We start from the raw sequence: 12436 nt of genomic DNA on the forward strand, positions 1-12436 counted from the left end.
CACAGCTTTACTAGAACCATCAGGCAAACCAATCATTATTGGAGGCTCTATATGTTTAACATTATGTAACAAATGCATATTATAAGTCATATGGTCTGAAGCCCCTGTGTCTATGATCCAATCATGCAAGTAATTATTATAATTAGCAGAATGAACATGATGTAACATACCTGCAAAATTGGAAGAGGAAAGACTCTGGTTTCCATCAGAAATCCTTTTTAACACTTGGTCAATGACAGAAGTGACCAATCTATCAACCATAGAGGGATCAAAAGAAGCTGACTGAGACCCATTGCCAGTGACAGTCCCATGATTTTCTTCCAGAGGTGACTCATTTAACACATCAGCATTATTAGCAGTCTTCTTGAAACCAACCTTTGCATTTTTGTTGTGTGTCATCTTTCCCTTCCCCTTGTTGGTTTTGTTTGGAAATCCAACAATAAGAAAACATTTGTTTGCTGAATGTCCAATCTTACCACAAGATGGACAAGGATTAACCATGAAACACTCATCCAAACTATGATTATGCATCTTGCAATGACCACAATACTTTTCGGTAAGTATTTGCAATGAATGGGTGATTCATAGCATCAGCAGGTCTATAACTCGCATAAGTAGTGGCATCAGTAACATGTTCTACTATGTCAGTTAACTGCTTATGCTTCTCTACTTTCTGAAGAAGCCCAAGAACTTTACTAACACTAGGCAAAGAATCCATGGACAATATCTGAGTGCGAACAGTGTCATAGCTAGAATTCAATCCCATCAAGAACTTGATCAACTTGTTTTGTTGATCACGAGCATGAAATCTCTTCATTAAAGCACGAGTACAAGTAGCTAATTTACCACAGGTACAATCAGGCACAGGGTCTAGATTATCTAAGGTTTCCCAAATGTTCTTGACTTTACTATAGTACTCAACAAGAGAAGAATTGGACTGGGTAATGGAACTAAGATCTTAATTCAACTGATAAATCTCAATGAAATTGGACTGACCATACCTTTCAACAATCTCCTCCCATAAATCTTTAGCTGTTCTGATATACTTCAAGGTTTCTCTGATGGATTTATCCATGGAGTTCAGAATCCACTTGAGCACCATTAAATCGCATCTGATGAACTGATGGTATTTCTTATCTGTTGCAGGAGGCTTAACCAGAACACCATTAACAAACCCTTCTTTATTCTTCGCAGCAAAGGCCATTAACACATCCTGCTTTCAGCTGAGAAAGTCAGTTCCATCGAAGAGTACAGGAGTAAGCAAGGAAGTAGGTTGATCAGAAGACGAAAGATATAAGGGATCGTCATAGAACTCATATGAATCAGAAGCTGTTGAACGATCAGAATCAGGCATTTTTGTAAGATAGATGAAGATTTAAGATGAAAAGAAAGAGTTTTAGAAATACGAAGATGAAGATGTATAAGAAAAGTATGAAGATGTGAACAGTAATGGAAGAATATGTGAAGCGGAAGCGTATGAATTCTTGAGGATTCAAGAACCTGATACCATGTAAACCAACAATAATCGTGTATTGATGGTAGAATATGAGAGAATTATGTAATATGAATGTTTATGAATCTTATTAATCAAAACTTATATTTTTGATCATACAACCTTAAGTATTTATAGTAGCTAGATTACCAACATGGGCTAACCTAACTAACTCTAGTTTAGTATAACTAACTCTATGGTTGTTATAACAACCTTATAACTAACCATGAGATGTTATATGTCAATACGACCTTCACTCTAAAAGTATAAAACTAACCAGAATCGTGCTAACTAATGATACTCTGACTGTCTATGCAAAGGCAACATAGCTAGCAAAAATGTACAAACAACGTGACAATAAGCAGAAATTGATAAGGGTACGACCTTACACTTCAATTAGAGATCCATAACATGGGCGATATGTTTTACACCAGGCACTTCTTGAAGTAGAGAGACAATAGGAACAAACGTCACGTTCATGACATTTGGTGTTAAGTTTACGGGCTATGTCTATTTGGCAGAACTCTGTTCTAGATCATCCCCGCCTCTCCTTCTGAAAATAAGGGGTCGCCTGGTATAGCATTAATGAATGAGGGGGAAATTTGTATGGGGAAATGATTACCCACCAAATTGATTCTAGGAGATATTTTCCCTGACCTAAGGTTTGGCATTTCTAGGAAATTATTACTGCCTTAATATTTCCCCAAGTTTGGTATGGGGGTAAAATTTCTAGTTGCATCAGAAAAGGACCTGATCAGTACAAAAAAAATAAAACAGTACACCAAATCACTGACCATACAAACTTGCTTTTAATTATACCATTGGTCCAACATTATCAAATCTTCTAGTTTATTACATTGCAAAAAGGCCTGATTTTAAAAACAAAAATAAGAACAATAATTAAATTGTATGTCGAAAAATATAGCTATAAATGCTCATAATCTTCATTGAACAAGCTAAGGCCTACTCAAGACCATTCCAAAAAAATCATACTTCTCGTCCTCGTCTTCCAAATCACGAAAAATTGCAACATCGCTCTCGGTCATAATCGAGAGCAAAATAAGGATATTGACCCTCGAAATACCTCGAACATTGCCTAGTTCTTCACGCAAACCAACCTTGTAATTCTTTGGTGCTTCTAACATATTAGTGAGTTGAGTAATTTGAGCATTACTGTTTTCAAGCATGGTCCCCATTAGATTTTCGAAACTCTTTTGAACATTCAAGATCTCCTTATTTTTACGCAACCTTTTCTTACTTGGTCGCTTCACACTTTCATCTCCACATCTTTTACTAGTTTCTGATCCTTCAGTGAGTTCGCCACTTTGAAACTCTTGTTGTGCATTTTCACTTGTCTCATTAATTTCATCTTGATCATCTCTATCAAGAGGTGTATTACCCTTAGCTTTTTGTTGCCTGTCTTTAGCATAGATTTCCTCCATTGCATCGAACAATGGAAATGGTTTCCGAAATAGGCCTTTGGCTTCTTTGTGACTCTATTAAACACAAAAGAATGAAAATATATCACAAGTTATCCGGTTAGTTGACACTCCATTTTATTTCAGTAATCTAATTTGAATGTATAGATGTTATATTCGACACGAACATCAATAGCAAAATATAAACAGGCTGCAGCAATTTGAATCCAATAATATTCAGGACATTCAGTTCATATATCAGAAACACCATTCATCAAAAAAGAATGGCACATACTCAGGGAGCGTAGAAGACCCCACTACTGCGAAATTAGCCCCATTGTGAAAATTGGACGCCAAGGGTTCTAGGTATGGGCTTAAGAAACGTGCGTTCAAGCTTTGGCCTGCACCAAGCAACTCTACTGTTAGCACGGATGGTGTTATATTTGAGTTATGACTTGTGATACCTCACCGTAACCACTTTGTACGGATCTTGAAAATTATCACGACGCCTTTTAGAGAGTATTGGCCATATTTATACTCGTATAAATGTATAATAACCAAGATCAGGTCCTCAAAACCAGTTCACAATCGTGACTGAAGCCGCTATATTAGTATAACGTTTTGATGGGTCTCAAACTTAGGAGTTAAGCTAGTGACCCAACATATGGATGCAGAATGTGGAGTAAAGTGTTCCTGGCAGTGAAAAAAATCAGCATAAAAACAAGTTCCACAACTAAAAATTGTTACTACAGTATGCTTATGACATCTAATCCATATCTCAGTTCCGAGAGCATATGATATCTACTCATAGTTATCCGGGAGAGACCGTGAGTCGTAACAGTATTCTTCATCAGACAGTAGCATAAAATTAAATGTGGGAAAGAAAGAAAGTTAAAAAATGTTACCTTACACCATTCATCAAACAGCTTGCGCTCGCCTATTACCATCTTGAGAGTATCGTCCCATCCGAATCCACTACCCTTGTGTTTGATCTCAAGTAAAGCATTAAATCGCTTTTTAAGATAGCCTAATCTTGACTCGATGTTAGTTGCTCTAAGTCCGGCATCAGGCATTTTTTTTCTGAAATTAGTTTCTCCAAATGCACCAAGTAACCAGATTTAAACCCACCTTCAGCCTTCCACTTTCCATCCAAATGTAAAGACAACAATAAATCCACCAACAAGGTATCCTCCTCCACAGTCCACCTCCTTGGACTAATGTTTTCGCTATTAGCTTCACTTTCAGCCATCATGTAGACACTATGCATGTAAAATTTGTAACGACCAGAAACTTATACATTAAAAACGGCATTTATTGAAGTTTTTAAGTTGTACAAATAAAATTCATAGCTGGACAAACAAGTGAACAACCCATCGTATCACAAAAAGGAAAACCAGTGTATCACAACCAAACAAAAACATCTAGTTAAGCAAAGTATCAAACATATGTTATATGCCTAAAAGGCCTACGCTGTTTCCAACTATCAAACATCTCCTTAGCTAGTTCGTCTCTCAATTTTGTCCAAGAGACAGATGTATCAATTATATTTATATAATCTTCACCGTGTTGCATAAACTGTCTACCATAATCTGTATCTAATAAGGACTCCATTGGATCGACACTCATTTCGCGACGAATCAGATTGTGAATAAGACAGCAAGCACTGATGATGTCAGTATGAGTATCCGCATTATAAAAACTGTATTTTCTGAGTATCGCCCACCTTATTTTCAACAACCCAAAACACCTCTCAATGACATTTCGTGCAGAAGAATGTTTCATATTATAAAATTCCTTCTCGTTAACTGGTTGCCAACCATCTTTCTATTCATTGAGATGACACCTCTACCCTCTATAAGGAGCAAGAAAGCCTTCGTCATTTGTAAAACCCGCATCAACTAGGTAATAACTACCTATTAACATAACATTAAACTGGTTTTAGTCACTAGGTTAACTACCCATTTATAATTTAATCACTAGCGAGAAAAATAAAAAATATCCTCACCACGAGGAACTTTAAACGGATGTCTTTTACTCACAGCATCCTGGAGGACTCTACCATCGGCCGCTGAATCTTCCCACCCGGGTAAAATATAGGTAAACTGCATGTCCTTAGTACAAGCCGCTAAAAAATTTGTAGCTATCTCTCCTTTTCTTTTACGGTACTTAGGTTTCTCAATATTAGGAACTTTTAATCTGATATGTGTCCCATCTAAAGCTCCTAAACAGTTCTATGGACCATTGAAAGTACAAAAACAAACTCAATAAAAGAATAATAAGTTATATTAAATTTGATCTATGGACAGACTTGGAATAACAAAGTTTTACCTTAAACCATTTCCATTTTGAATCCCCGCAATCCTCTTTTATTGGTTGTGGGGTCTTTATCAGGTGCTTATACAAACGTAAAACAGCTCTTAAAACTTCACGAAAGTTTCTACTCACGGTTTCTTTGGACCTTCTTAAACGTTGCATAAGCATTCTTTGTTTCTGATCATGTGCTAATATATTTAAAAATATAGCTACCCTTTCTTCTACAAACATATTTTTTGATTCTCTAAGAAAACCATTAGACCGAAGTAGCCCACACAATACATCAAATGTATATCTATCCATTCTAAGTTGATCTATACAACTTAGATCAGAATTCAAAAATTCAGATATATTTTTTAGTCCTTGACTCATTGTTTGTTTTGCCGTGTGAGTATTTTTATTTCGAGGCACTTTCATCGTTTCTAATATAGCTATCATGTAATAACAAAAACACACACATATCATGGATCTCATTCTAATATACCAAATAAGACCAACTATGCTTTTTTGCTTCCGAGACAGTATTCTACGAGCCATAGCTGCATAGAAGATCATATAAAAACATATTAAAACATGCAAATTAGTATCACAAATCAAATTAACACATTCAATCATGCTAAATAGGCTGCAACTTATACATAATCGATCATGTTCAAGTTTGCCGAAAGCTGCATTTACAGCCTTATTTACCGAAATTATCGTCAAAATATGCTAATAGCATGCCTGACATCTCCAATTAAAATATACCCACATCGTTCAAAGCCTTACAAATCAAATTAACACATTCAATCATGCTAAATAGGCTACTACTCACATATAATCAATCATGTTCAACGCAAATGATTATCTCAAATCTAATTAAAACTCGGTTCCAGTAATTTTACACAAACCCAGGCATTCGTAACTAAAATTGTCACAAAAATGAAATTGAAATAATAAAATCAAGAAATACAAGATAATTATGAATGATACACAGAAATTAACACCCATGAAATTTGAAGAAAAATTGAACATATAATCGATTGTATGTGAGTAGCCGCAAACTGAAATCGCAAAGATAATCTCAAACGATCGATCAAAATTGATGCAATAATCTTATCTAAATCAAAAGATAATCTCAAACGAGATCCCCAAATTTTATTCCTCCTGTAACTTTTACGGAGGGGGGAGGAGAGTAATCTATTACTGCTTCTGGGCTTGCCTGGAATCCATGGAATTATTAAGGGGGTAAGTTTTATTGGGCGATCATTACTGGAGAAATTAATTAGTGGGGTAATGAGTTCCTTGATGATATGTTTAGCATAAGAGTAATGATTACTGAGTAGATCTTGTACTCCCTTAATCATTATCCAGGGGGGAGGGTGGTAATGTATTACCCCTTCACAAGGGTAATAATTCCAGGAGGTGAATAATTATCTACATACCAAACATGGGAAATAGACCTCACATATTACTTCTCTATTCATTCCCCTTCTATTACCCTCAATCCAAGCAAGCTAGGGAGGAATAAGTACTGGGCCTGAATAAGTTCTTTTGTACCAAACCTCTTTAAAAGACCCATAACAATTACCCTCTAATTTTTCAGGCCCATTACACCCAATCCAGGCGACCCCTTAGTCTTGCTTGCTTTACGGTGCCCATGGTCGTCTGCATTTCAATCGACAACACTTGTCTATGGGTCACCCATCACATTTGGCTCGTCCTGCTCTATAAACTAAAAACCATTCAAATAATGGTATTGATACTTGAATCGAAAAACCGATGCGTCTTACTCCTAGACCTTTCTATATTCATCCCTTTGAAGCTATTGAGAAACAAGTTGCTACTCCACTCCTCGATAAAAATGTACAGAGTCCGTGTTTTCCAAACATGCCTAACAACCCCTCAGCTAACAAAATTTTAATGAAACAGAATTTGTCCAACATAAATATCCAAGCCCGAGCTTGGCGAGCAAGAATACGTATATATCGTCAAATAAGGTGAGTGCCAACATAAATGCCCAAAAAGCCAGGTTGCTCTGGCACAACTATCTTCCTTCGATGGATTATGAACACCTTTAAAATTCACTTGTCACAAAAATCCCTTTTTTAGGCATATTACACGTAGAAATATAGAATCATTAATAGCCATCTATATCCTCTCCAAATCAGTCCGTTGGACATTACTCAAGAGGACCGTTGGTCCTTCCTACAATCATGGGATTTACCATTATTTCTTCCTCTTATGATATATCTTATAGCTGTTGATTTGTATTTACCGTAAATAGATAGCTTGCACATTTGTATAAATAGCTTCTCATGTATTCTTGTAAATCACCTGACTTTATCGAATATAATTATTCACCATCTATTCCAAAGATTATCATGGTATCAGGCTAGGGTTTAACTCTGCCTCCTGTTTCATTTTTTTTCCTCTGTTTTCAGATCGAAAATTTCGAACTACAAATCACTATGACGAACCCGGATGGCTATGAAGTTATCAATTCTACGCCATTTCAAAAATATTCTATTATTCATGTTGAAAATACCGGTACTAACATCACACAAATCACTTTTAACGGGTCCAATTACGATGAATGGTCCCGTTCCTTTTACCTTACTCTCATCGCGAAAGGGAATGAAGGCTATATCAACGGCACTACTCCCAAACCTGCTGAAACTGCCGCCTCTTATTCCACCTGGAGGGCCACCAATGCGTTGGTCACCGGATGGATTTTCAATTCCATCGAACCATCTACTCGACGCACTATTTCAACTCGTTCCGAAGCGAAACAAATATGGCTAGACATAAAGAATCGATTCTGTCAAGGTAATGACCCATGCATTTTTCAATTAGAAGCCGATCTGATTGCGTGTCGTTAAGGCTCGACAGAACCGTTGATGACTTATTATGGACGAATAATCAAAATTTGGGACGATATTGCTATGTTCGACCCTCTACCAACCTGTGATTGTAACCCGTGCAATTGTAATTGGGTCACAAAAATGGATGCTCGGAGGGAGAAGAAACGGGCTCGGGATTTTCTCATGGGACTGGATGCTCGGTATGACAATGCTCGTTCACAAATTCTCGGTATCAATCCTCTTCCTAACTTATATCTTATTTACAATAGGCTTTTACAAGAAGAAGGGTTATGTTCTTTATCTCGTTCTACCAATGAGCCCAACCCGATGTCATGCCGTTTGCCTCTCGTGTCTATAACTCATCTCGACAGTCAGGGGGGAGGAATTCTTATCAGGGTAGTCATACTTTGAATGATGACCATAATAATAATAATGGGGGAGGACGTGGTTCTCATGGAACTCATGCTAGTAATTCACAATTTAACTCGAATAGTCAAAGCAATAATCCTCGACCTTACTGTCTTGCGTGTAAAAGACATGGACATAAATGGCACGTTTGTTATCGTGTGACGGGAAAATTTCCCGAATGGTGGGGTGATCGTCCCTGCGACCGAATTTATGTCGATCCCAATGATAGCGACCTAAGTCGAGCAGTATTTGTCCTGGATGTTCAAGGGCGTACTGCTTACGAACGAAATCGTCAGTCCAATAATGGACAGATTGCACCGAGAGCCCATATGGCATCTGGTCAGCAGGTCAGTCAGGTCCCAATTACTCCTTCAACATCTTCTCTGCCTGTAATGGACAAGGTGGATTTTAATTCATTAAATCCTACAGATCTTGCTACTATTACTCGTCTTTGACAGGAACACAAGTCCACTCCACCTAGTCAAGGTAATATTTCTAAATCTCCGTCTTTATCTTGGATTATTGATACCGGCGCGTCTCATCACATGTCAGGTTCCTTATCTCATTTTTCTAATTTATATCTTATCGTCCCAGTTTCCGTTGGGTTACCAAATGGTGATCTTACTCTCGCTACACAATGTGGCGATATTATTTTATCGAATCGTTTAATTTAAAAAAATGTTCTATATGCTGCTAATTTAAGTTGTCACTTAATTTCTGTCTCAAGTTTACTCATGGACGATACTCTTACGATACAATTTTCACACCAACTTTGTCTTATTCAGGACCGTTCCTCGAAGACAGTGATTGGTGCGGGTGAGCAACGTGAAGGGCTTTACTATTTAACAGGAATACAGAATGACTTGGCCAAGGCTTGTATGGTGGGATTGGCTTATTCTTCCGAGCTATGGCACCGAAGGTTGGGTCACCCTTCCTCACATGTTTTTCGTTTTTTACCATTTCTTAATAATAATTCTAGCAAACATTTTCATACTAAGACTTGTGACGTTTGTCTTCGCGCAAAACAAACGCGTGAACAATTTACTTTAAGCTCGAGTAAGGCTTCTTCTATTTTTGAGTTAATTCATTGCGATCTATGGGGACCATACTCAGAAAATGCATCATGTGGCTCCACTTATTTTTTAACCATCGTAGACGACTTTTCTCGTTCAACCTGGGTCTATCTTTTACGTAACAAAAGTGACACTCAACAAACCTTACTTAATTATTTTTGCTAGGACTGAAAGGCAATTTAATAAGAAAATTAAAATCCTTCGCAGCGATAATGGAAATGAATTTCGTTGTCTTATAAAAATTTTTAATCAAAATGGTATTCTCTTTCAAAATTCTAATGTTGATACGCCTCAACAAAACGGTCGGGTTGAACGTAAACATCAACATATCTTAAACGTCGCTCGTGCCCTTTTATTTCAAGCAAGTTTACCTTTATTTTTTTTGGGGAGAATGTGTCCTTAGTGCGGTCCATCTTATTAATCGTACCCCTACTCCCCTTCTTAATGGGAAGACCCATACGAAATGTTATTTAATAAACCTCCCCCAATGGAGAATTTTCGTATTTTTGGATGTCTTTGTTATGCCAAAACCTTAAATCGTAGTCGAGACAAATTTGCTTCTAAAAGTAGAAAATGTGTTTTCATTGGGTATCCGTTTGGAAAGAAAGGATGGCGTCTCTATGACTTAGACACCATATCTTATTTCGAGTCTCGAGATGTTGTTTATTGAAAATGAATTTTCATATAAATCTCTCGACATTCACGATAACGAGCATACTAGCTCTTTTCTTCGTGACACTTTTCAACCTATTGATCAAGTTGTCATAATAAGCCACCCTTCACCCGCCACTTCGCAGCCCACTTCGACCACCACCACCTTGCCCTCCGACACGACTAACACCACGACCACCACACCCCCTAACCCCGAAGATACGCCATCCGAAAACCCGACCATATTGGGCCGAGGCCATCGTCTTAAAATTCTGAATTCCAATCTCAAAGATTTTGTTCAACCAAACCGAGCCTCTTCTCACGTGCTCACCGCATCAACTCCGTCATCAGATACTAAGTATCCGATTTCTCATTATGTTAATTATGCTAAATTTTCTCCTAGTCACCAAGCTTTCTTATCGGTCGTGACTATACATCACGAGCCTAGTTCATTTAAAGATGCAGCACAGGTTCCCGAATGGCAAAAAACTATGCAACTCGAACTTGATGCACTTGAAAAGAATCAAACTTGGACTCTCGAACCATTGCCCCCCAACAAAAAGGCAATAGGCTCCAAATAGGTATACAAGATTAAATACAACGCCGACGGTACAATCGAAAGGTACAAAGCTCGCTTGGTGGTTATGGGAAATCGACAAGTTGAAGGGATAGATTACAATGAAACTTTTGCACCCACAATCAAACTCGTCACGGTTCGTACACTCCTCGCTATAGCCGCCGCAAAACAATAGACCCTACACCGAATGGATGTTCACAATGCTTTCCTTCATGGCGATCTCAACGAAGAAGTTTATATGAAACTTCCCTCGGGTCTCACCACGCCTAAAGATGGTCTGGTTTGTCGCCTTCACAAATCCTTATATGGCCTCCGTCAAGCCCCACGGTGTTGGTACGCTAAGCTCGCTTCCGCATTAATTAAATATGGCTTTAAGCAATGCCCGTGTGATCATTCTTTATTCTCCATCTCAACAAATCATACGGAAGTGCATGTTATAGTCTATGTTGACGATCTCGTCATCTGTGGCAACAATGACGAGGTCATCTAAACTTTCAAAAGCTATAAGATATATCATAAGAGGAAGTGACTTCACCCTTGCGGGCCTAGTAAATATATATTATGTTATCTTTAATCATATCTTAATCCAAAATCATTATCAACTGAAAGTCAATTGTAGACACTACAAATGTATATGTTGTAAATGTTACACGAAGCCTTTAATTTATTAATATACATGAAGAATTGATTGACCTAACAAGCAGTAACCACTTTTGTCAAGTTATGTCGTATTGGTACTGAGTTTTGGTATCACCAACAATGTTGGATATACAGGAGAAGCGGTCGACAGCGGATCATTTACAAGAGGCAGTGAAGTACATAAAAGACATGGAGGGAAACATAGCACAATTGAATGAAAAGAGGAACACCCTTTTGAGAGGAAAATCAAGAGGAAGTTCTTCAAATAGTGCTGATAATCATACAAGTAGTAGCAATAGTTTTCCGAGACAATTATATAGTGTTACAGTGAAGAAATGTCGAGAAGGGTTTTTCGAAATCGTGCTCAAAACAAATGCAGATGATTATGAAGAGAATGTACAAAGGCTTCCTCTTTCAAAGGGTCTTCGTTTGTTGAACAGAGAAGGGTTAAGTATAACAAACAGTATTTCTTCTAGAATTGGCAATGATGTTATGCACACTATTCATGCTCAGGTAATTATCGTTACTCCCTCTGTCCCGATAAATTACTTTCAATATAAAAGATCAAATAAATCAAAAGGTTGTGAAATAAACCAATATTTAATTAGTTATAGTATTTATCAGCTTGCACATGTACTTTTGTAAGTAAAGTTTACTAAAATTGATGGATATATTTCAAAATAGAAATAGATAACATATAGCGGGACCTAGGGAATAATAGTCACAAGTAAAAGTTAGAGTAAGGCTGTTCTTTTCGGCTGAAAAAAGCAGAACTAAATTTAGTGGAGTTGAATGGAACTGAACCGAACGGAACTTAACTGAACTGAACTAAGGAAAGGGTTAATTGATAAAGAGATGAGACCTCTCATAAGGAAAATCCATATTTTAAACGGTATCACTTTTTCACATACGGATTTTACTCTTTCACATACGTTATTTACAATGTTACCCTTGTCATTTCTTCATCTTTTACCAAATCATTTTTTTTCTGCCTTCCCTAATCCCCCTTCACCCCTAAATCA

The 12436-nt window shown here is 37.4% G+C and overlaps 2 protein-coding genes across 2 annotated transcripts; both read right to left on the reverse strand.

Moving 5' to 3' along the window:
* Positions 1–523: 523 nt before the first annotated feature.
* On the reverse strand, positions 524–1204 carry LOC141588712 (uncharacterized). Its single transcript, XM_074410141.1, has 2 exons — positions 1002–1204; positions 524–908 (listed from the first exon to the last, which is right to left on the reverse strand). Exons 1-2 carry the CDS (start codon positions 1202–1204, stop codon positions 524–526), a joined length of 588 nt encoding a protein of 195 aa, XP_074266242.1.
* A 1244-nt stretch (positions 1205–2448) lies between these two features.
* LOC141659019 (uncharacterized) lies at positions 2449–4127 on the reverse strand. Its single transcript, XM_074465715.1, has 2 exons — positions 3816–4127; positions 2449–2988 (listed from the first exon to the last, which is right to left on the reverse strand). The coding sequence occupies exons 1-2, from the start codon at positions 3981–3983 to the stop codon at positions 2449–2451; spliced, it is 708 nt and encodes a 235-aa protein (XP_074321816.1). The 5' UTR covers positions 3984–4127.
* Positions 4128–12436: the final 8309 nt, after the last annotated feature.

This window comes from Silene latifolia, chromosome 6 (genome assembly GCF_048544455.1).
Source record: "Silene latifolia isolate original U9 population chromosome 6, ASM4854445v1, whole genome shotgun sequence".
Taxonomy (NCBI): Eukaryota; Viridiplantae; Streptophyta; class Magnoliopsida; order Caryophyllales; family Caryophyllaceae; genus Silene; species Silene latifolia.